Below are 27,875 nucleotides of genomic sequence, written 5' to 3'. Positions count from 1 at the left end.
AAATATTAGAAAATATAGAAAAATCTTATCTGAAACTGTCGATCGAATTCATGCATTTTTGTAAAAATATTTTTACTTATTCAGACATTCGTTAGATTTTCTATCGTGTAAATTGGTTTTATCAATTTACACGAGAACAAGGAAAAAGGCCGTAAAGCGTGTGCGTTGAAAATGATAAGTGCAAGGGAGTGGAAATTTGTACCTATTTCGTACCCACGCACGGTGGGGTCGGTTCTTAACCACTTATGTGATATATACCCATGCCTATGTACACGTGCACACGCCTGTATACGCGCACGTGTGCATATATCCTATATAAAAAAGTAAATCTCACGTGAAAATTGAGGTCGAAACGCCTCGCCGAAAATATCCTTTGATCATAGCGGTAAAATTCGCTTTTTGATTTTCTGGCCTATCTCTCTCTTCTTTTTTTCCCTTTTCTATTTCGATATATAAAAGAGGAAGCGTCAGCGTACGAGAATTATTGATACACACATATTGCGAATTGTAAGGGATATATATATAAAATAATAATATAATATAACGTTTGTATTATTCCATCGGGGCTATCGTGAAAGTGACACGAAAAATGTGTTATGTACTCTATTTAAGATACATAATATACACATATCTAAATTTTAACCATAAAATATAAAGAACATTACAATTATATTGTTAATTCAGTTTTGGCTTGATGAAATTGCATTTATGCAGAGATGCAACTAATTTTACAGAAAAAAAAATTTAACAAAATTCTGCTCGGGTGATTTTTTATTGTTTAATAATCTTATTTAAAAGCTTATTGTGCTATTAGGATACAGATGGGACTAATGTATATACAAATACTGAAAATCCGCAGTGGTCTATCTGCATTACATATGGAAATAGTTTAAATATACTGTTTTAAGTGTGAGATAAAAATAGTGTTGTAAAATTGAACAAATTTAAATAATAAATCAACAAACTTCCACAAAAAAAAAAGTACTGTTAAGCATTTTTAAAGACGAAATCTACCAAAAATCGTAAGCATAAGCTTTTAGAATCCAACTAAAACAATTACAATTGATTTTTAATATGAATAATTAACAAAATGAAGCTTTGTCCATTTAAAAGGATGGACCTAAATTAGTAGCAATAAAGACATTGCTCTTACTAAACTACATCCCGCGGGACAAATCTGGTCCGCTACATATTTTATTCCGGACTGCGATTAGATTAGATTAGATTTTATATTTTTTTTTAATTTCAAAGCTTGCACTATAACGGAACGGCCGACTATCGAGTTAAGAAGTTGAAAGATTTGACCTTAAGTGGTGCCCCTATTGCTCTTCGCATTCCACTGTGACGTTGCACAATTTGATAGCTTCTTCAGTGTCTCGTGTAACGATTTTTGCGATATTTCGTTCTTATTTTATTACCCGTGGATTATTGTGTCACTAATTAAGCCAGAAAAAAAGAAACAAGTGAACTTCAAATGTTGTGATTTTTAAACAGAGTGGAGTATGAATTGTTTTGTTATCGAATTAAATGACAAAGAATTATGTTTGTAATAATGATTATGCGATGAATTTATGTTTGTAATAAAATATTGAAATTTACGTGTGCATTATCAGACTATGCACTTTCGCAGAAAAGATGGAAAGGTTAAAACAGAATTTTTCACTACAAAGATTTTTTCGCAAAATTCCTAAATTTATCTATTAATTAATTAGAAATTATTTTTTATAGCATTAAATTTTACTGCAGATTTAAAAACAATATTAATTAATAATAATAAAATATGGATAACAATTAAAGGAATTTATTACTTCTCAAAACATAATATGTGAACAACAATCGGGATTCAGAGAAAAGCATTCCACTGAAACTGCATTACAAGTAGTGATAAATGATTGGCTGTTGGCTAAGGATACAAACAAAATCATTGGAGCAGTTTTCTCGGATTTCAAGAGAGCCTTCGAAACAATAGACAGAAACATAATGTTAAAGAAATTGGAGAGTATAGGTATAAGTGATATAATTTTAAGATGGTTTAATAATTACTTATATAAAAGAAAACAAAAAGTTAAAATAAATAATGTATATTCTGAAGAGAAATTAGTGTCTTATGGAGTACCACAAGGGTCTAAATTGGGACCATTGTTATTTGTTTTGTATTTTAATGATATAGTTAATAACGTGAAAAAATGTAAAATTCATCTATTTGCGGATGACACATTAATGTATTGCATAGGTGATAACATTAAAGAAATTGTAAATAATTTAAATAATGAATTAAGTATATTAGAAATATGGTTAAAGAATAATGTACTTAAATTAAATGAGAATAAAACTAAATGTATGTTTATTAATTATAAAAATGTGTTAGATAATAGTACCAAAATAGTAATAAATAACTCTAGTATAGAAATAGTGGATAATATAAAATATTTAGGAGTAATTGTTGATACAAAATTAAATTTTAAAGAACATTGTAATTACATATTAAAAAAAATTAGTAGAAAAATAGGTTTATTATCTAGATTAAGAAATATATTAAGTATAAATACAAAAAAAAATTTACAATAGTATAATATTGCCCCATTTTAATTATTGTGCAACACTGTTAAATATGTTAAATAAATTATATAAACAAATGTTGCAAAAATTACAAAATAGGGCAATGAGAGTAATCTTAAATAAAAATAGATTAACTAATTGTAAAAGTATGATTGATAGATTAGAATGGTTGAATGTTCAAGAAATATTGAGTATGAATGTTTTAGTATTTATATTTAAGTTAGAAAATAATATGTTACCAAAATATTTTAATAAGTATTTAATAAGAAATAAAGATGTACATAAATATAATACTAGAAATAGAGAAAATTTAAAGATAATTAAGTATAAGAAAACGAGTACGGCTAGGGGAATTATGTACGGAGGTTTTGATTTATATAATAGTCTTCCAAGAGAAATCCGAAACAGCAAAAATATAACGGGTTTCATAAATGGAATAAAAAAACACCTTCGTACATATAGAAATAAATTATAATATTAAGACTTTATTATTGTATATTTTTATTTTTTCTTCCTGTTATGTATTTTTTATATATTTTTATATGTGTTTACTAAATTTGTTAGATGTAAAGATTAGCTATTAAGCTAAATAAATTAATAAAATAAAATAAATAAATAATAAATGCTATATGCTGAAACAATTTGGAGACCGTAAATGTACAGAGCTTTTTCAGCAAAATTTTAATACTAAAATTAGGATTAGAATCATCGTAATGATATAGAGATTCTAATACTATAATTATCGTTGTAAATTATGTGAATAACTGTAACTTATTTTTATAAAAAAAAATTGGAGATTCAGTTAATAATTTATTTAAAACATTTATTTTAAATTAGAATTATATATCATTATTTTATTTAATCAGCGTAAATACATATTCAACGCATCGAATAAAAACCCACTAAAGCATAAAAAATGCTCGATTTTTAACCGTTATTAGAGCTTTAAATAAGAAAAAATTGAATGGTGATTAAAACAAATTTTAAATGGAGATTCATATACAGGCGGCTCTCGACTTTCGAACGTTCGACTTTCGCACAATTCGCTATTTCGCACATTTAAAAAAAAAACATATTTTTTAATTTAATTTTTTTTTTAAAAAAGTTTTAAAGTGTTGATACGAACAAAAAGAAATCAAGGACTCACAAACTTCCCACGATCGAAACAAAGATGGAAATTATTAGACGCCTGATAGCGGTGAATCTTTTGCATCAATTGGACGTTCGTATGATACAAACTGATTTACGATCAATTTTGCAAAAAAAAATATAATTAAGGAATACGTTCAAAACTGTGGAAATTAAAGATATATTTCCACAATCTTTAAAGATATGTTTCCTAAAAAACACGGCAAAAAAACATGTCATCATAGATCGATGACCAACATCAAAAAGATGTCCCTCTGAGTATTTCAATTATTCAATCAAAAGCTCTTAGTTTGCACAAAGATTGGAAAGATAGATTAAAAAAAAGATTTTAACACAGTTTTTCAAGCAAGTAACGGTTGGTTTTACAATTTTAAAATGAGGTATTCTCTTCATAATATTAAATTTATTGGAAATTCGGCTGATGCGGATAAAGATGCTGCAAAAGAATTTATTTCCTAATTATCCAAAATTATTAAAGATGCAGAATATTCCTCTAGCCAAATATTTAATGTAGATGAAACAGATTTATTTTTGAAAACTCTTTAACAATGAAAAATGTAAATGAAGCCTTTACGCATCTTGACAATTTTTTAAATATTATGGAAGATTGTGATCCCAATGGAGAACGCATATCTCAAGTGCGTAGGGCGGTCAATAAAAACATAGCATGTTATAAAATACTATACGAAGAAAAGAAATAAATGTGGAAAACAGTTAGCTCTTGATAACTTTTCAAAGGAAACACCCGCAAAACCCACTTAAACATCTTATATTTATTTGATAAATAAATATTTTAAAATACACAGAATTTCAATTTTTTTACTTCCCTCTACTTTCGAACATTCAACATTCGCACACATTTTCAGGAACCAATTATGTGCGAAAGTCGAGGGCCACCTGTACTACAATACTATCACAGATGCTAATAAAAAGCTAGCGTTTTTATTATCAGAATATATTTATTACAAGAAACTATTAACGTGACTCAGATCATTGTCCGTGTTATAACTAAAATGTTATTCAGATAGTCCATTTCATTTTTATGTAAATTATTGCTTAGAAATAATATAAAATATACAATTTTACTAAAAAAATATATAATTTTCAAAAATACGTTTAGACCCATGAAAAATCCACGAAAATTAAATGATCAGCTCAATATTTTTTAACGTACCACACAATCTATAGCAGTGATTGCAAGGTTTATTTTTTTGAATTGCTGTCGTATTTATCAGTTCATTTTTATGTGCTATTTTGCAATATAATTACGTTTAAAATAACTGAAGCACTAAAATAAAATGTACTGTAAAACTCATCAATAAACACATTTTTGTAGGAATAAAACGGATTTAAAAATAAGATTGATGACATGAGACATGTTTATAGTTATAAAAATTAGCTCAATTAATTTTATATATATTGATTTTGTAGCCAAAACTGAATTAACCCAAATATAAATGTACATAGAATATTAATTTCATATATGGAAAATAATATTTTATGACACATTATGTTTTCGTGTCGCCCTGCCTTAAACAGGATTTCCTTTAACTATGGTCCAAATTGATTCCTAAAATATCATAGCATGTCGTGTTTTTTTATGTGGCAGATTCCAGTAAAAAGCCATCGTTGGGCAAACCTTAGGTAGTACCACGACCGTGAAAGCCTTTGCCCGGCGAAAGCTTGCATCGCTTCCTGTGCCACGTCTGGAAGTCAAGTGGCTGTCTGCCCTGGCGAAGCCGGCAGGAAAACGCTCGTTTCACTTGTCGCACTACAGTAGCCCTATTGTGCACTAGCTGGTAGCTAACAATGGAAAGGGCAGCCCCCTTGTCGTTCCCATGCCACGCTTTTCTCGTCGTAAAGAAAAAGGTGATGATATCCGAGGATGCACCCCGCAGCTTTGTTGTCGCACGTTCAGTGCAAATCCAACAAAGGAACGCGTCGTGACACGTGGATATTAACGTGGTTCTAACAATGAAAGAACAACAATGACGCAGAGGTATTTTGATCATTGCGAAAAATGTTTTGCTCTTCCCTCGCTACTAACATTTATCAGCAGTGGGAATGTAGGGATTCATTTCAAAGCTGAAGTTCACGTCGATAGATGGTTCGTTGACAAAAAACCAAGGGCGAATTGAGATCATGCCTTTAACACATTTCTATGCAATTTATTGTATATATGTATATATATATAACAAATGTATTGAATCGTTATTATTTCATTAAAGCATAAGAATTATATAGATGTTTTACGTATTTTTTTTTGTGAGTTTCATAAATTCGATTTTTATAGAAATGTTGTTTACTAATTGTAATGAAATAATCTGAGAAATCGTTTAAATTTTTTTAGGTAATGATTTAGCTATAGTTTTAAAAACAACTACAGTTTTCTTGACATTTAACATGGCGAAAAACGAAATTAAAATATTCCTAAAAAAAAAAAATAATGTGCAATATTCAGAATTGACAGAAGATGAGTGATTGCATAAATTATATCTTATGGTAGATATCACATCACAACTTAATATTCTCGATCTTAAATTACACTAGGTTTTCGATGCTTGAAGAAGTGATTTGCAGAAGAAATCCTTGATTCATTTCGAAGAATTGTATAAATATCGCCAAAAAATCATTGCTTTCATTGGCATTAATTATTTCAAAACAGCAATATTAAATATGAGGAGATATTTTATGTGAAGATACCAAGAATAAATAAAGTCTTCGGTACAAATATGAATTGTTGCCGCATTAAAATGATATTACTAAAAGTAAATTTAAAGATTAGAATCACTTTATCCTGTAGCTTTTGAGCCTGCTGCAATATTGCGGATTTTCAAAATTGCTCTTTTCAACTAAATCTATCTACGAAAAGATTTGTAAATTTTTACTTCGTTCACGAAAACACAAGACTAAATGTTTTTGAATAGCTCGTCTGCGACATCGCTATGTATATACACATGTAGGCATACCTACTTGTGCATGCAGTGTACTTGTACAAGAACAGTTAGCCGAAAGTCGTGTCTAGCGGTGGAGGAGTTTGTTAAATCCTCTAAATTGCAGACGTTGTCTCCGCAAATCCTACGTAGAGGGTGAGTCAAAAAGTTTTGACATTATTTATAGATACGCGACGGATGTGTACGTATTTGTTCTGAATCACTTTAAATTGGCAACAAAATAAACACAACAGCAACAAATATCTGGTGGAAGGACTGTTTTCAATAAATCTTAACTATGTTGTAAATGAAATGTATTTAACATGCATATTATTCATTCAGGTTTAATATTAGCTCAAAACAGTAGTAAAATTATAATCCATATAAAACTACGAAATATTAATCTATCAAAAATGTAAGCATACACAATATTATAAAAAAAATAATAAAATAACTAAATACATTGATGTCAATTATGTCGAAAATTAATAAATGTTATTATTTAAGCTTTATATCTTTACTTTACAAACATCCCTCATAATATAAAATTGTATCCATCACAACCATCTCTTAAACAAATCTTTACGAAGACATTCTAAATTGAATTTAGCGGTAAGATCGATACTGCCGTAGACGTATCAAAAGCACAAACGCTCTCTCATTTCGAATCGTTCAAACAGAGCGACGTCTTTTATTACTTGTACATTATATACATTTTCGTCCTTCTTCTGCTTCTTCATCTTCCTGCCTAATTCAATTAAGTGACAGAATTTTCGCTTCCCGCGTGATACGAACGCCTCCCCCATTTCTGGGCGCTCGGTTACTAACCAGATTAAAGCTTAGCGTCTCCTATCTGGTATAATTGTAAATGTTTGCATCAAAGATGCAGTATTCTAAAAAATTATATTTATTATAATAAAAATTTAAAGGAAGCAAATTTTTGTATGGGATAAAAACGGGTGGTAAGTAGAGTCTCCAATTACTCGAACCATCAACTACTCGAGTATCGAATATTAAAATTTTAAAATACTCGAGTACTCGAGTACTTTCGAGTATTTACCAAATGTACCAAAATAGCTATTATTCAAATTCGTGCACATTAAATAAATAAATAAAATACATAGTATGTTAATTTTTACAATTATTTTAACTTCACGAACATACTTTTTAAAAACAATAATGCAAAAAGTGTCTCGAATTTAATGTTACTGCTAACCTTTGGTTTTATTATTCCCGTTATGGAAAAAACCCTTTCCGTTGCTGTTGATGTTGGTCTTATTGTCATTAACGCGTTGGATAAGGCTTCTAATTTATATCTGTTCGCTTTTTATAGATATAAAATTTTTTGAACTCTCTTTTTATGTTCTCTTCTTTCATTCACTTCTCTGCTTTTCTCTTATTTCCTTCGACTATTGACAAAATAGCATTTTGTAATTCTTCTTGAATAGATTTTTTTTCTTAACAATATACAATATTCTACTCCTTCTGATTAATGCGAAGAATTTAAATCTATATCCTTCGAAGATGTATTTGGGTGAATCCCTTTCACTCTAGAGCTAAACGGTTCGCAAAGAACTGACTTTACTTTAAATGCCTTTAAAACACACAATTGTTTTGATTTATATTTTAAGCTGAGGGATCAGTATAAACAATTGACAACACTTTACGCTACAACTGCATAGTCATAAAACCTAAAAAAAATTTTGTTGATATTTCATATTGTTCATTGCCATAAATTAGATAAGTCGGGACTGTCGGACAGAAAACACAAAATAAATTTCTCCGTCGTACCCACTAACATAGCCGACGACCGGAACTATGCAACTATGGTACTATGAAAAAATTATACCTGATAGTAACCGCTCTAACTCGGGACTTCGGGCATAAACGCCAAATAAAAGCAAGACGTTAACTTTTACCGGACCGAGTTAAAGTTATTTTTGTTTCTGAAATATTTCAAAATTTTTTAATTTCGAGTATTAATCGAGTAATTTTCAAAATACTCGATTATCAAGTACTTGAAAAATAGACAAAAATACTCGAGTATCGAGTACTCGATTACTCGAATTGGAGACTCTAGTGGTAAAGCAGCTGTAACTGCGTGAATATAGCTTCTAGTAAGGATACAATTAAAGAACATGCAGTGCAATGATGAGTGCAAAATGTTTGTATTGAGAACGAGAGCTTAAAAGATGAAGTTTATAATGACCGATTGAAAACGTTAGTTGAGTCAAAACTACGGAGCTTATATTAAGTTAATAGGTGCCGCACAAATAAACAAAAAATAAAAGGAGCGGAACATTGCTTACAAAAGCACCCACTTTCTAGGTAGTACTTTCACAATAAACATTATTATTCAAAGAAACAGATTCAACTGTGGTATAAGAAATTTCTATATTCATAAATATGTGTTTTATCAATATTAAACTCAGACATTTTCTCTAAAATAATACTTATTTGTTACCCCTTTGATGTGTAAAATTTATACAGGATGTATGTATATAAATTATTGAAAGCCATACTAACGAAAGAAAGAGGAGAGTTCACAGTTAAGCCCATTAAAAACTTTTGATTGTCCTACCGGTTAACTTTGCTTTTGAAGTATGGTGTTAATTGGATTTCTTACACGCCGTATTCGTCAAAAAGGGGGACGCCTGAAATAATATCCAGCAAAATACTTATAGCATAGAGAAGCAAATTGCTTTTATTTTCTAGATTTTAGATAGACTGAGAAAAAACACCCGTGTCTTGTTGAAAAATGCTCAAGTAGTCGCTGGAGCGTCGTATGAAAATTGCAAATCTTATGGGAATTGCACGAGAGCGAAAAACTTTCGTTTCAGTATACCCAAATTCAGTGGGGATTCAGAAAGTAGCTTTTGTGCTATATGTAATGCTTTTTTTCGTAGCAAATCGTATTTTGTGCTCAATTTTTTTAGTTTTTTTTATAATCGTTCTGTCTTTGATTTATTATTTATCTAAATATGCAGGATTTATATTAATTACATAAAATACTGCTATCTTTATGTTATAAATATTAAGCTGCTGATTAATACATTATATTGCAAACCTATATTAATTTTAGGCAAATAAAATGGATAGCTAAGTTGTAACTAAGTTGTGCCTCGTCAAACAATAACATAATGCTTTACCTCCAATTAGTGGGACGCATACATTTAATAAATTAGTGAACTCGCATTGATTTTTAATTTATTATAATTAATTTTATAGTAGTTTTGTGGTGGATTAGAAAAAAATAGTATTTTACAGGGTAAAATTTGATTTATGTTTGATATACCGTACAGCAGTATGTATATATTATTTATATTGGAGCATTTTATATTTAGATAATCAAATTATGAGCATAATATTATATAGTATATTTACTATATAACTAATATATAGATACTTGGTTCGTTTATAATGGCAGTAAGTTTATGAGCATATAAAAATTTAATTACCATACCTAATAATATAATAACTGTCACTTGATCGTGAACAATTATATTTATTAGGTATAATTTAAAATTAAAGTCTATTAAATTTATTAAGCTACCTCTCAAATATTTTAAATAATTAAAATATTGTATAATTATACGTTCTGTATGAAAAAAATATATATTTTTTTTTTACAAAATGGCGGCCAACGTAAAAATTAAAAGTGTCATAACTTTGCAAAATAAAATCCTACTGAAAAATGACGTATGCAAAAAGTGTTTAGAAGCTTAATTTTCATTTAAAAACAATTTTTTTAATAAAAAACGAGTCTTACGGTAAATTGACCGGGCCCCCGAACGAGCTTTTATGCGACTTGGCATATTTATTTATTTATTTATTTATTAAAATTATAACCATCGTGATCTGACAGGCAAACCTAATGCGTCACGATAGTCAAAAGTACTAATACATCATAATACATACAAATATAAACAAGACAAAACAACAGACACAAATCACCTCAACAGGTGTGCATTGTCCCATACGAATTGAACCAAAACTCCATAAGTGCAAGAGAAAATGTCAATATTACTATGGACAGAATTGAGCAGATAAATGGCTAAAAGTTATAGTTAACGGTTGTATTTAGTTCCTTTTAAAGATATAGACTTGAATTTTTGATACGAAATAGAGCTTTCGAATATACTTACGATACCGTTTAAAAAAATTAAATTAAAAAAAAAAGTTTTTTTTCCAAAACACGTTTAGTGTTATGAGTCGATCGACCTACCATACATACGCTCATAAGACTTGCAATATAGTTAGGGTCAGTGTGAGCTTATTTAAAATTGAATTTTTGTGACAGTATAGAATTATTGAGCATCCTGTATATGTTCGTTAGCAAAATCCAATGTGTCAATTTTTTTGCAAAATGGCGACAAGTATAAAAATTTAACACTAGTAACTCAGTAGGTTTAAATTTTAACGAAAAGATCGCTATACATGAAACGTTTAAAAGCCTAAACTACATCTAAATAAAATATAAAAAAAATAGTTTTTTGCTTCAAAACAAGCGAAGTATCAGTTCGATCGGACCCCCATACGAGCCATTTTGAGACGTTCAGAAGAGTAAACGCTCTTAACTGCTTGGTTTTAAAGATTACAATTTTAGTATCGTATAGAACTACCGAGCACTTTTAATTTACAGATGAGCACAAAAAACAACACAAAAATAAACAAATAGAAGAGAAAAATACCTATAAAATTATGCAGAAATTATGAAATATATGGTGCGAATATAGAAAAAAGAAGAGTACGCAACTCTATTTTTTTTATAAATTCTTTCCAAGCACAGCTCAATGCCTGCAGAAATAAGAAAGGAAAAATCCTGATAAAGAAAGACGAAATCATAGGGAGATGGTACGAGTTCGTTGAAAATCTACTAAGCAAAATTGTATCCAAGAAGCATCTTACTTCTCAGCAGAGATGAACATTGATGATCCCACATTTGAATAATAAGATCACAAAGCACCAGGGGTGGACAAAAATAAGAGAGAGCTCTTTATGTATAGAGGTGATGCTCTTTTTACAATAATATAATATATAAAATAATGAATATAAACAGAAAACGTAATTTGCACGTATAGAAAAATAGGGATGAACTAAATTGTAATAACTATAGAGGGATCTCACTATTGAGCACAACATAATATATTCTAATACATCATTTATAATAATAAACTTGAATCAGGATTTATAATTTGGAATCACCGAATAACCAAATACTCTCTTTTAGTCATAAAGGTTCAGAAAAGGTTCTTAATAAGATTCCTTTATAATAGGATATTTACTTATTATTATTATCAGTTTTTATATCCCAGCGCTTTTCTTTTAGGAGGGTTGGGATACGATTCGCTGAGTTCTCGCAGAAAGTTGTATGTCGATAAACATTTCAGTGCTGTCAACAATCGAAGGTCTTCGAGAATCACAATCTCTTTTGTTTGAAATAAAATCGGGTATCAAACTAGGAGATGCATTATCCACACTTATCTTTAAGCTGATGATGGAAGCCATAATTAGAAATCCAAGTATAAATGGATATATAGATTATAATACATAGTGTTTGCATATTCTGTTGATGCGTTAATAACAAGTAAACGTAACCAGAGCATCATCAAACATGGCGAAAAAATAAAAGATATTTCCCATCAATATGGGCTGAAGATAAACCAGGACAAAACGAAATTCATGATCAGCCAATGAGAGATCCAGCCAATATACAGTATTCAGGTGATAGAATGAGGGCGTGAATAGCTCCTCTATTTAGTATCTTCACTTAATGCTTGAAATATACTGAGCGAAAAAATGAGAAAACGTATTCTACTAGTAAATAAATGTTACTATGCATACTCGAAGGTCCTGCGTTCATGGATACTCATCTATATAAAACAATTATCCGCTTCATCAATACCTATAGCAGTGAAACGTGGAGAACCACACAAAGGGTAAAAAGCCAGCTCAGAGTCTTTGAAAAAAAATTGAGAACAATATTCGGTCCAACCAAGGAAGCAGATGGTACATACAGAACAAAAATTAAACACGAGAAAGAAACCATTTTACATTTCTGCAACGCCGTGGGAGAAGAGAAGAAAATTTTAAAGAGATATACAGAGAAAAAAATATGGATTTATATGTCAAACTATTTTTTATAAATTAATATTATCTTGTATTTACATTTTTGAGTAAAAATAGTGCAACAAAAAATTAAGTTTTCAAGCAATTTTTTATGATCTTGAGAGTAATACATTTTTATTTTTTCCTCCTATTTTTTTTCTGAATATGAATGATTTAAAAAATCAAATAAAATGATTTATTCATATTAATAAGTAAATCTATTGCTCTTATAATCAACAACATAACTTTGATAGTCTAATAACACTACCGCAAATTGAATTTTGCATGAAACAATGTAATATGTATGTATAAACATAATACATACCTAAACGTAGTCTCTTGCATTTTGTTCATTTTTCACTCTCTATTATATAATATTTTCCGGTATTAATTACGCTACACACTCGTAAACGTCAGCAGGGTAATTGAAAGGGTACTTCGTTAAATTTCAGCAACGCCGAAAGGCATTAAACTGTGAAACGAAATAACTTTCGCCGCCGCTTTCGAATAATAATATGCCTGAAATAATTTGCGCAGATGGAAAATTTCCAAACAAATCTGCCAGCTCTCCCTCCTAGCAACCGAAAAGTTAAGAGAGAAGGACGCTAGACCATTATTCGTTCGACAAACCGGATTATTATTTTTTTTATTAAGGTATAACACAAAAACACCGGGTGGTTCAGGACCACATTGTGTGCGAGGGCTCTTCGGCCAGCATGCTTGGAGAACTGAGTCCTGGATCGGATCGAAATCATTTAATCGTCGGATCCTTCATCCGTCAGACAGATTAAGCTATTAAAGTCCGGACGAAAGCATTGGGGTTCTGCAAATGTATAATAGGAAAGGCGACTCTGTTAAACGTTTGACGAACTACGCAGATATGGATACATTAAAATTTAGCAATCGGTAACTCTCGGTTTTTCAGATCAAATTGAAAGTAAAGTGGTAGTTCTAGAATAAATCCATAATTAAAGTTTCTGAAGGAAGTAAGTTCCTGACTATAGTTCTGTCGTTGTTAGCTTTCAAAACTAGGGTATGTTCAACGTCCCTTCCAATCTTTGGCCATCTGATCAATATCGATGTTTTGGAGTTAATATCTTACTACCTAGGTGTGATATACAGGACAGTATAAACTACAGAATTGATCGATTATTCACGTCTAATATTACTGTATAGATAAAAAACTAAATTTTGGGTGTCAGGAAATATTAGATTAAAATTAAAATAATAAAGTTTTTCGCAAATAAACTAACGCAAAATGATGAGGAACTACAATCAAATTTAATGAAAAATTTATCAGCCATTGTATTGCGTACAAGTCCCCAAAATTGTATGGAAATCTTTAATTGATAATTTAAGGCTTTTACATATAAAAACCTAAAATGAATTGCACATCCAATGCTTTAATAATTTAAAAAAATACGGCCGAATGGTTCAATTAAAATATTTGCATTTTTAATGTGTGGTCCTTGAGCAGCTAGCGCTGAATAAATTTGTGTGGCGCGAGCACATGCATGAGCACAACACTATCTGTGTGCATTATTGTTTCGAGAACTTATTAGTAACAGTAGAATCTTATCTGTTCCTAACTACCAGTATATAATGTTATTATCTAATGATCTGTTCCTTTCTTCCACGAAACCACTTCACATCTATGCGCTACTGATGATGCATATAATTATTTATATGTATTTGTGCATACATATACATATAAGTTAAGGCAATTAAGAGCAATAAAATGCGAAAAATATAGTTTTTTAAAAATCAACTTTTATTGTATCAGTCATGTGATATATAATATAGCTAAATCGTATTGATCTAACCTATGAACATAATGTATTAAAAACTAGCTACAATGAAAACTAATATCTTTATGGAACATGTTGTAGATAGGCGCATTTTTATTACTCCTTCTCGGATCCACTCATAGCGCATTATTAAACCATTGAAGCTTACTGTAAATAATGTATTCCCCTTCAACGGTTATCCTAGTGACCTCCACCTTAAGCCGACCTTTCCGCCAATCTTGCTATTACAGTCGTCACACATAATAGCTCTACAGCTATAGTGTCCCATAGTATCCAGGCACATTCTAGTATTTGATAATCTATTATTATCATAATTTATTTAATGATACAAAATAATACGCGTGCCATTAAATTTGCGTATTAAACGTACCAAATTGTCCATCAAATGGATAATGGACGGATTATATGGTATTTAAATGGATGATTACTTAATGGTATGTACGAATAAAATTACAGTATCAACATGTCGATTTACATTATGATAAATGTTACTAAGCGATTTGCGGGCTTTATTTATATTAATTGATAAATATGTATTGAAATATTTTAAAATACGTACCTCGAATTAAAATTTATGGACATAGTGAAATCAAATTAACAATAAAATGAAATACTTATTATAATATAAACTAATTTTTTTTATTAAAAATGTATAAGCTGGTTTTATTATATGTACAATACTTTTGAACAAACAGATTACTAGCGATATGAAATTTCTATATAAACATTTGATTGCAAATTTTCAAGTCAACAACACTTTTGTTCATCATTTTCACATATTTAATTTAACCCTTAGCTATTCGTGAATATATATTTTTAACGCATTCATTTCAAGTATCACATTAACGAGCGATCCTTCCATTGCGAAAATGCCGCCCCCAAGTAAGTGCCACCCGGGACGGTCCGCGCACCTCAACCAAAAACATAATGCGCAACTGATGAAGTATTTTTTTTGAATTTATAATTGACGATTGCATCACGTTAATTTTAATAAATTGGCAAAATAATGGACAAATCTACCGATTATTAAATTAAGTTATTAAATTTCCTGAATATAAGTGCATTACCAATGTAAAAACTAACCCTTAGATAAAATCTTACTAAAAGTTAACATATATAAAAACTCTATTTTCGCTATTAAAACCCATAGCGAATAACCAAATAATAAATTGTTGCAAGTAGTTAAATACACTTATATTCTTAATAAAAAAATTCAAGTTTCGGATAAATTAGAACTAATTATGCGATTAACGATCCAGGTTTTTCACCCTATTGTATTGTTTATTATCGTCGTCGTTCATCGAAATGAAAAATATTGTGATTAAAATATTATTACTTAATATATTTCTGCAAAATATGCATCTTGAAACTAGGAAAATACTTATTTAAGTTTATATAGGAATTTACACAACCTGAAGATCCTAAAAATAATTTCTAAAGTACCGTATAAGATAAATATCCGATAAACACAGTTATCTAAATTTTAAACCAATTCTCAGATTGTGTTGATCTGTTCTAATTGTTTATATGTATACATATATCATTTTTTTTGCATATTTTAATTAATTTACACCTTCTGTTTTAACTATACGTTTAAGTAGATAAATATGAATGTATTATGTAGATTTTATGAAATTGTTTGCAATAATTCTCAAGTTTAATATCTAATATAAGGTTTAATTACACCATGAATGCAATAAAACCCTAGCGAAAAACATTAACTTCACCTTTATACCTACATAACCCAAAAAGCAATCGTAACATCATAAATTAAAATTAAGCCTACATAATCATACCCGACCCGCATTCACGAAAACAAAGAGCGGCGAGAATCACTGTAAAACTGATTAAATATTATACATAGTATCCTGCTTCGATTGTATCAAAATGAGATCCTTTCACCCTTGGAGAACGACTCTATTGATAGCGCAACATTAAATTGTACTGGGGGTTGGGCGTTTGCAATTAACTGAGTCAAACCATTTTACATCCCCACGACCTTTTATGACACGGCCCTAATGGTTCTTTGTGGTGATCGATTAAGTCTTGATGAGGGGATGTTCTCGGTCATGCGATACATCCCGTGGTCAATGTTCAAACACACGTGCAATCCGTCAAGTGCTAGTGTAAACATTAATTCGTTAGAAAATAAATCTGCCATATAATATATTAAATGTAAAATCATTTTTTTAAACATAATCTAAATTAACTGAGATATTTTAAAATATAATTCAAGTAAAAATACAAGTAGGATTAATAAAAAGAAGCTTGTTTCATTAAGATGTGTAATTAGTTACAAGTTATACAAAATCTACTCAGACATCTAGTCTGTAGTTGGATGGTGGTTGGAGAATTTAACATGAATTCACGGACGAGTTTGGGGCTTATATCCGAGGAAAAAGTTTCCTCGCGTAATAATGTTGAAAATTAAGCGTTATGAGAAAATGTATGCTCGGGGAAAACTTTTCAAAGGGACCAAATCTCGCGGCTGGAGATGAAAACTCGCGTTTTGTGGAAATTGTTGAGGAAATATGCGTGTAAAGATGGATACTTTGCGAAATTGGATTAAATGACTAGGAAAGTTTTGTGAGAAAGCGTGTGCTTGAAAAGTATGTAGATATTAATAATTAATAATCTGAATAGAGGGCTTTGCACTATACTTTATAAATGTATATGTTACAGTGAATTTATACTTTGCTGGGATATTTATTTCTGCATGTGACAAATATGTCTATATAAATATAATTTCAGTAACTCAGACAGTTAAAATGCTTCAAACAATTGATTTACTATTTCACTGCTCAGTATCAGTAAGACTGTATTTTTTTATTTATCAGAGGATCTGATACGCGTATTTCTACAGAGTTTCTTAGAATTGTAAGTTCATACACTAAAATCAAATCTAACGAATTAACCTAATGCAAGTTTAAAAGCTATAAATAGTTTTAAAAAATACATTAGATTAATTTAATTTGTTTAGGTTAGGTTTGAGTTGGAACAGCAAATGAACGTTTCGGAGTAGCATATAATTTCACTAGCGCCTACTAGTTAAATTATATTTTTGCTAGTATAAATATGTATCTACCGGTGTAAATTTACATATTTAAATATGATTTTACAGAAACGCCAGTGAAAATATAACGTTACTGGTAATACACATTCGCGTATTTTTACATGATCAAAGACCACAGAATTGTGGCATCACATCATTGACAAAATATTATGCCTGCACTACACTCTTTGAAAGTTGTCCAAACTGTAGTTACAACTGAAGTCTGCCGAGACCTACGACTTTGAGTAAGCGATCACTGTCGCAAATTTCATATGTCGTCCGGACGGCGGCTTCTGTTACGTACAGCCGGCATATTTGCGCGCGATCGAAAAATGTGCCAAATAATCGCAATTTTTAAATTGTCATATTATTAAAATTACGCTACTGATAATTATAAAAGCTTGTGTGGGCACTCACCAATACAATATCAGTGAAAACTTTTTTAAGAAATTTATTAGTGTGATGTATAAATTAAAAATGTGGTTGCTTATTTTACTAATATTTTTATTTTTATTTACGCTAATATAAAAAATAATTAATAAAATAAGACATTCAAAATTCTGTAATTTAGGTGAAAAACTAGGTAAACTAAGACCAGAAAAACGATATTTATTAATTAAAAAAAATAAAAAAGTAAAATAAATATTTATTTATAAACTTATGCAAAACTTCCGGCGGTTAAAAAAATGGTCAAAAATTCGACCTTCGTTTAATAAATTAATTTGTTTTTGTGATTCCTTAAAAAATATTTGGCTTAATTATTTAAACGATTTTTTATACATAAATGTTGTTCTGCTTTAAAAATACATAATTAAATCTATGTACAGCTTCGCATAAATATAGTATATTATACTAAATTGCAAAAAAATGTAATTTTTATAACATATAGTCAAACTAAAAATGTAAAGAGTTTTAGTGAAATTACTCAAGATCAAAATAGAAATAAAAAACGAAACATTTTAAAAACATGTATGAAAGTTCAAATCAATATGTAATTTTTTTTGACAAAAAATTACACACAGTTTTTTTAACAATATATAGAAATGCTCTCAATAAGACTTAAATTTCTTTAATAAATCGTTCAATAAAATAATATTACTTTTGCTCAAAAAGTAACACATATCTTCCACAATCTCCCACAAAAATCGGTACAGTACATTTTCGATGTTATCAACAACCACCGCCGGTGTGCGTCATTTAGTTCCAAGCAATTGAACAAAACGTTGGGGTTATTTCCATACCACCGCTCGCAACCACCTCCCTTTGTAGCCATGTCAATAACCGATGGCGTGTGTGTGTATATTGTATGGTTTTATAAGAAATGTGGCTAGCTTGTGGCATGAAGGCATTGCTGATATCGTTACAGGTAATGCTTTCAGAGTGCACGTACGTGACACTTGCTACCCAGTTTCGATCAACAGGTAAAATTGTTTAGGTCACGCGATGAGAAAGTACTATGGAAAAATGTAAATGTTTTGAACGTGTGGAAATTTTCGAATCGATTCTAATAAAGTATAGGTTTAAAAGAAAAGCTAATTCATCAGTTCAAAAGTTGATATTTTAATAAACAGCTCAGAACTTATGGATTTTATTTTTAAGAGTTTATTCTAGGGCATTGAACCGTTATTTTTTCGTTCCGGTTCAATTAAAAAATATATATATATATATAGGTTCAGTTCCGGAATAAATATCGGTTTTTACGGTTTTCAATGCTTTTATTTGTATTAAAAATTAAATTTCTACCATATTTTTCAACAATAACTTGTGTTGCTGAAGCTCCTAAAAAATCATTGCAATTTTGTATAAATGAGAATATGTATTTTTATTTTCTTCCCAAAATTTTAAAATACGCTTTTTTCTATCTAATCTTTGTACATGGTTAAAGTTATTAAATATGAATTTAATGTCCACATCTGTAGAAATAAAAATCTATGTACCTATTTCCAATTCTTTACTTCTTTAAAAATCCTCTAAATAGTACCATTTCATCGGACGATTCAATAGAACTAGATAATTGTGTTTGTTCATTTGTGATAATATCTTAAATGTTGCACTTGATAGCATAAGTTCGCCATCAATTTTCATGAGTGATTCTGAGTAGTATATCTTCTCAAGAATTACTCAATAAATTATTCAATTTTTTACTACAAAAATATGCTATTTCAATAACAAATTTTATAATAAGAGTGAAAATTAGGAATTAAAACACAACACTGATTATAATAACACTAAAGAAAAACCACAGTATGAGAATGTAAATAATGATTTTTCCGTTCAATATAATATGGCATATAACAAAAATACATACAATGGAGGCAATGATTGAACGATTTTTGATAATAAAAATATCAATGCATGCGTAGATATTATGTTTATAGTCAAACCATACAATTTGTGCAGTGGGTTGATATTTTCAATATATATATAGATACGTGATGGATCGTTCATGCCATAGCTCCAAATTTCAAAGTCATCTTAAAGATCGATTCAGAGTTGATAAGATTAAATTGGATCAATAAAGTGAAATAAACAGATTGAACGCCTTTTTTAAACTTATAGAATAATGAAGTAGCAATATTGTCGACCACTTGAGCGTCTGTGTCAATTTGGCGCGAGCTCCACTGGTGACAAGCTCATGGTCGAAAGTATATTTAAGTCACTTTTAGTGTGAAATGTGATATTGCGCGAGGAATGCAAAGAGATCTACAATTTTTCTGCTACACTTGATCAGCATAAGTGATTTAAACTTATTATACATAAACTTATTTTAGCTTTTAGATGCATATTACACCCGAATATATGCATAAACAAGTATCGGTAGTTTTCTAGGTTTCACTGCGTGTTCGTTTAATATTTTGTATTTGAACACGCGCCAGAAAAAGCAATAAATATCTGTTTTAATATTATAACTTGCGCCAGAAAGGAAATTTTACCGTCATATCGGTAGCCTTTTACTTAAGAAATTATATTTTCCCGGTAAGCTTAAATGTCGATATTTTTATACATGTGAGTAGAAATTGTCATATCTTGTATTGTTTAAATGCGACGATTTAGCTTGGTCGTTACAAACGAAGAAGGATTATAATATTTTGTTAAAATCTACACACCAAAGTTAGTTAAAATAATTGTCGAATGCTTAATCAGAGAGAAAAATCAACTGGAAAAGCGCTAAAATTATAAACAAAACTAATTAGACCAACAATAACATATTATTCGTTGCTAAATAAACAAAAAGGTAATACATTTTTTCTAAGCTCTAGTTAAAACGATAAAAAATGAGTCAAGAAAATGATTAAAAAATATTAGTAGATTTATTATATAATAAATTAAAGAGCACTGCCATACTGTAAAATACTTGAATAATAAAGAATTGATTATAAATTAAGTGACTACAGGTTCCTAGTTAAAAATAAAGAGATAACTATGAAACTTGAGAATTAAAAATAATTACTTTTATGTTTCTTTCATTAATATTTACATAGCTAAAAATGACATTTTAGCTTTATAATTTTAATAGTATATATTCTATGTCTTCTTCGCTTTGTAATGAACTTTCTAAAACAATATATTTGTATATTAACCTACTGGTAAAGTTATATTGATGCTTTAAACAGGTTTTAACTAACATTTTGTTTGTTGAATACATAGGATATTCTCTTAAAGCTAAGGTAGCTTATTATTAGAGAGTTTTCAATACCTAATACTTACGACCTAGCTCGATTATAATTAATCAGCACGACACGCATCCGTGAGATTAGGAAAATCTAAATCTAATATGTGATAATCGATTGAATTTCATAGACAGGATTAAATTTCATAAACATTAAGGTCCATATAGGATTCGAAACCAGGTCTTTCAGGTCGATAGTCAGCGAATTTATCGTGCTAGTATTTTATATGATATTTTAAAATGCTTAATTTCTCAAATTTATATAATCAGGAAACGAGCCAGACATCTAACGCTCTTGTTAAATATTATATAGCACAATAGTTATTATAATCTAGTAAAGATACTTGTCCAAATGTACGTACATCAATATTTTAAGATTATTTAAATTTGTTATATAGTTATTAAAATAATTAATCATATTTTGAGAAGCCTGTGTAATATAATTTTTAATATTTCCATTAAATATATATTTTATGTTATAATTAGTGTAACAAGGTTCGTTTAATTAGCTTGATTACTTATAGTTATAAACTAATACCCGCATGTATTCATAAGTACATAGTATAAAAAACTGGGACGATCATCGATCACTAAATTGTCCTAATTTGTTGACATACCCGTCCTAAAATAATACAATCATACACGCAACCGTATAACAAGCTTTAGGAATTCTCCCCATAATGGATTCTTACATTAATTAACTTAACAGCCCTCCCGATTTTTAATTTTTTTATACGCCGTGACGGGAGAGAGAGAAAAAAATTAGATATTATCGACCGGTAAATTACGTAACTAAAGCGGTAATTAACGTGGGTAAATACTACGTAAAAATGTAAATTTACATTTAAGATAAGGCGAGGGAAAAAATGGACTATTGATTTAATCTGACCTTTGTTTGAATGGGACGATTGAATTGTTAATTTTTTCCCAAGCATAAAAAGGCTAAATAAAAGGATCAGGACCCTTTCGGGTCATTTGATAGAGACATATTTGCTTTTAGTATTATACCTTTGTTCCATTCCATTTTGAGATCAAATATTTAGCTTACTAATATTAGAACAAACTTGACGTGCTTTGTGTAACTTACAACACCAGCATCATACATTTATATATATAATTATTCTGCATGTAAGCGACTATCCGCAGACTCCTTTGATGAGTTTTCTGTACTTGTTTTAAGTAAGAATTTGTTTATTCCTATAATTCATTTAATTCGTAGCAACAATTCCAGATTCATTTTGCAATCGACAAATGCGATAAGAATTAACTTGAGAGTCAAGTTAATTTTACATTTATCGCAATGTCACTGAAACCTCTATTATGCCATAAATTATTACCATCATTGTATATGGTTAAGTGTTAAAGAATACGAAACAACTAAGAACAAAAATCGGACAAACCGGATACGAAAGAAAACTATAGTTATATGTTATTTATGATTATCGGTTTTATAAGATATTAACATTCTGAATTATTGATGGTCATTGTAACAGCAGCCATAAGAATATGCAGTTAATATATTCCAATCTATCACACTTATCTGAATAGGCAGAAGATCGTGATCGAAATCGGTGATTGCCCGGAAGACGGTCCACTTCCGATTCTATTTTATTGTAGGAGTATACGTACATAAATGTGTATATGTTTACGTACGTATGTGCAGGACGAGCAGGAAATGGAACATAATGGTCATGGAGGCCCGGACCAATACCCAGACAATGAGACATGCGGTGTGAATGCTTGCCAGGAAGTATGCCGGGTGCTCTGGATATTAATATAATTTTTTCAAGTTCATGTAAAAGAAATGTGAATAATAAAAAATACGTAATAAATCATTACAAAATGGGTATTAATATAATAATTTGATTAAATATCTCAAAACAAATACAGCCATTTTTAATTCAATCCAGACAGAGCAGTGATAAAAGTGCCCTTAGCATATGACGCAAACTAATTTAAGAAATAGACATTAGACTGACATATGGTGAGATAGCTATTAAAAATGTGTGGTATACAGAGATAACCAAATAAATTACATAGTAGATTTTTTTTATATATTTGTATGGTTAAAATATTTCTAATAAACTTTCAGTTAAGAAACTGTTTTATTGAATATAAAATTTTAATTTAAAAAAAGATTGATAAATTCACATTTAAAGGCAATAAAAAAAAATATTTGTTAAGAATAAATTGTATTGCTTAAATTATAAAGGTCGGAATAGCGTAGTATGTAAGGTCGAAATTGATAACCCAGAGGCCACGGGTACAAACCACAGCAGCAGACTCAAATTTTTATTTATGAAAATGCGTTTTTATTATATATTTTAAAAATGGCTCAAGCTACAGTGACATCTGTTGATTAAAAAATATCATACAACTAGGTTACAAGGAATGAGCAAAAAATTAGGTACAGCATATGACTAGTATTTTGTTTTAAAGCTAACGAGAAAAAGAAAAAAAAATGTTTTTTTGAGCATCGTAATAAAATTTATTTATATTTTAGTTTATAGCTAATTGTAAAATACATTATAAACTTAATCTCATTTAGAAAACCGACTAAACTTTATTTCTCATTTTCTAATACAAATCTACCCTTATTTTTTTAATACTATTAATAATATATTATATTAAACTTTTATAATTACATATTTGTAAATATTTTATAATAAAAATCTAGAAACGTATATTTTATATAATATTAATATATTTCACTTGCATTAAGTTTATATATATTTTTCTATACCATATATGTACTGTACTAGTTGGTTACAATTGACCAAACAATTGCTTCACAATTTCACTGTCCAGTATCAGTAGACAGTTTTGTAGACAAACGGATGATCACATCGTTCGACAAAATACTACAATATTTAAAATAAATTAAATCAAACTTAAACCTAACCTGACGAAAGTATAAAAACTAAAGTTAGTTTTAGAACTTATATGAGGTCAAGTTGGTTTTGGTTATTTCGTTTAGGTTAGGTTTTGGTTTGAGGCAAATGGACAAAACGCAACTGTCAAATTGATTTTCAACGGCAATTTAGAGTAGCATATAATTTTACTAACACCGATCAGTTCAATTATATATTCGCTAGTAGAAATACATATTAACCAATAAAAAGTCTTTATTGAAACGCCAGTGAAAATATACCTATAAGTATAAAATAAATAAATTTAAAAAAATAGTTAATTAAATACAAATCAATATTGAATAGTTAACTATCTTTAAAAGTTTTAAAATAATTGTACTAAATAAAAGTTTAAAAAAAGAATGGTCAACAATAGCGTTTTTACTAGCCGCTAGCGAAAGAAATTTCAAAAGACAATAGACTAACGATATGGCGCTAAAATATTTTTTCCGGCGCAATTGCCGCTTTAAAAACAGGATTAATTATTAATACCAATAGCATTAGAAATCTGCAAAATGACATTTGAAAATTGGTATTGTTGAACCAAACCGGTTCAAAAATAGCAATTTTCAATCAACAGACAGATTTTGCGAACACTAACTGTATAATAAATAGCCACAGAAAAAAACAATCATCATAAATCTAACACGAATCACTACTCGCGTTAAAATCTGTGACAAAAAATCAATAAAGATAAACAAAACAATAGTGGGACTAAAAAAGGGGTTCCCGCATAAATAACAAGTAATGATTCTCTATTTTTTTATTACGAAACGGTCACGAGAAACAATATATCACCGGAAGAAAAAAAACACCGTAAGGTCACAATATTCCCGTTGCACAATTTGACCTCGGAAATGTCCATCAAGCAAATGTCGCTTTCTAAAAGGGTATACATATGTATGTCATTGTTTTAAGAAGTGAGTGCAACAATTGGCTGGATGATCACTGCATGATTGTGATTGGTCAGCAAGCTTTACAGCCCTGAATACATAATGCTGGTCTCCAATGAGGTTCAAGCAGACACTCGAAGGAGCTCATGGACGTTCACATCCTGAGAGAGACTCCATCATAAGAGCACCGCAGCAGAAAGGATCAACCTTCGCTATACTGTCGCTGCCACACCAATTAGACTTCATCTCTCCGCCAGCTTCTCCGCCACCGCTCGGAGAATAACGATATCGGCAATCATAGTTTGTCGCAATATGTAAATTTAACTAATAAATTTCTCATTAGTTTCCATCAGCGTCTTACTGGCTGCGAAGTCACACCCCGAAGGGTTAGAATTCCGAAAGAAGGTCCATATGTTTCGTAGAAACGTCAAAATGGCAACAAAACCTGGCAGTGAAACCATCGTTGCTGGTATACATAAACATTTAGAAGAAATACACCTATGTTAGAACAGCCTTATAATATAAGAACAGAATAAAAAAAAATTAAACGACCTATTTTTAACCATTTAAATTTAAGGTATATTTTGCAATAAATATTAATATATTTTTGCTGGATGATCCTGTATATAATTACTTATTTATCCACATATATACTGATACACGGACTCTGGTAATTTGAACCAATTGTCACCCTCGTTATGTTGCATTTTATATTGAACGATGTTGTGCGTTTTTTATTATTAACCGAGGATGAATACCATTACCAACAATCAGTCTGTATACAACAAAAAGCGGAAATCGTTATAACCTATCATTTATTAATTACCTCCATTTAAATTCAAGCGTGCGAGTTACATGGTAGTAACATCTAAAAAGCTTTTATAGTTAATTAAAACCAACGAGCTTGATGCATAAATTAGAGTCTAAATGTAATAGATACATATTCGGGTATAGTTAAATGAGGTAAAACGCGTATCCTTTGATAGCATATGTGTGTAAACCTATTTTAAAATAATTTAATGAATTTAATGAAAAACGACTAAGAACGATATAAATTGTTTTACTATGAATATTTAATAAATCTTTATCATTATGCTAATTAAATTTATGCTTGATTTGTAAACGATTACAATAATATACTAAAATTGCTTTTATACATCACAACTAGGGATTCCAATCCCGGGCCAAAATTTTGATCCCGGGATTTCGGTATTGCAGTTAGTCGATCCCGGGATCCCGGGACCAGTCCCGGGATAATTTTCATGTTATTTTATCGATAAAAATAATTTCAAATGAATAATACAATATATTTTTACATCTGTTTTTAATAACGTACAATGTATAAAGTACGTATAATTTTAGTCTTGGGCTTAAAATAGAAAATAATATAATAAAAATAAAAAAGGCTAGGTCTTATATATTTATTTGAGAAGAAAAAAATGAACTTTTGACAATGTATGTACATATGTACATTCATAGACACAATTAATTGAAAACATTATTTTGAATAAAACTCACAAAGTAACATCAAAGCATCAAGTGTTTTATCATTTAGCCTTGATCTGATTTTGGTTCCTAAGCAGCCTGCTGCTGAAAAAGCACGTTCAGACTCACAGCCTCAAAGATTCACATATGACACGTGCAACTCGCGCAAGTTTGTACACGAAATATAACGATGTTGTCAATAATAATTCGATTGTGCTTGATAAATCAATCAATCCGAAAAATTCGGGATTATGTTTTATAATCCCGGGACTCATCGGGTATTGAAAATCGTTCGGGATCCCGGGATTGGAATCCCTAATCACAACTAATCGATTCGTTAATTTTATTTAAACTCTTTTTTCATCTCACCTTCGAAAACTTTTTATTGTACATATCTACTGATGTTTTCCACCCTTTGCCACGATTCCCCTTACGGCCGAATTCCACTATCATTCCCCAAATCCCTATTAAAGAATTCACGAGAAGGGAGAGAAGCAAAGGAGGAAGCGAGACAATGATCGCGTGCGAAACGCTATTCAAATTTGGGAAAGATCTCCGGGTTCGTCGCACTCTGTCTCCGAATTCCGTAAAATTTCATTTGTATCTAGTATCAGTAGATGGGTTAAATCTGGAGAAAACCTATTGCGATCACAGTAATGAAACTATTTTTTATGTCCAGCCGATAGTTAACGGCTAGCCGTTTGCGACTATAAATCTAAAGGCCAACGACACTGCGGTATAAAAGGGAACATGAAATTCGATCTAGCGATTCGGTCAGACAGGATTAGAACCTTAAAAGCGTGCAATTCAGTGGTCTAACTACCACCCCGGGGCCATAGTCTTAAGAGGGTCAGAATCACAATGCTGTTCCTTTGAATAAAAAAATCTTAAATAAAAATCACGTAAATTGTCAACAGGCTAAAACAAAAAAAAAACGGTTCACAGTTTAGAAAAATTTCGGTCCAATTTATCATACTCATACGTTTTCATGAATTTGAGTGTCGTTATTGAAACATGAGGCTGTGAAGAGGGTTTGTGGGCTTCTAATTGAATTCTCGGTAACTCCAGCTTCCAGTTTATAAATAGACTTATTAACATGATATAATATACTTGTTATCGCTACAAGCTAGTTGCGATTCAAGTGAAGATCGATATTTTCAGTGTCTTGACAGACAGTATGGTACGGAATACTATAATATAATGCCCCATTTAATAAAGTAGATCCCCCCTATTTTAACGTTATATAAAATAACTGCAATGTGCATCGTTCAAGTGACCTAAGCGCAAATAGTCGATAAATTTTTATGTT

General features: G+C 30.0%; 1 protein-coding gene across 4 annotated transcripts in view; it reads right to left on the bottom strand.

Annotated features, from left to right (window-relative positions):
- LOC148237880 (proton channel OtopLc-like) overlaps nt 1-27,875 on the bottom strand; it is a 69,176-nt gene that overhangs the window by 36,495 nt on the left and 4,806 nt on the right. Inside the window, exon 1 of one of the 4 annotated variants that reach the window (XM_088181191.1) lies at nt 13,075-13,479. The exons of 2 other annotated variants lie outside the window; for them this stretch is intronic. In XM_088181191.1, the coding sequence (XP_088037317.1) occupies nt 13,075-13,103 (29 nt within the window). In that variant the 5' untranslated portion in view covers nt 13,104-13,479. Of the gene's footprint in view, nt 1-13,074; nt 13,480-27,875 lie in introns of those variants that run through there. One more of the 4 variants, XM_088181193.1, reaches the window with a different exon arrangement.

The sequence above is a fragment of the Plectrocnemia conspersa genome, unplaced genomic scaffold (genome assembly GCF_051122295.1).
Source record: "Plectrocnemia conspersa isolate PC_06_02 unplaced genomic scaffold, ASM5112229v1 ptg000002l, whole genome shotgun sequence".
Taxonomy (NCBI): Eukaryota; Metazoa; Arthropoda; class Insecta; order Trichoptera; family Polycentropodidae; genus Plectrocnemia; species Plectrocnemia conspersa.
This window is presented reverse-complemented; position numbering and strand designations above follow the sequence as displayed.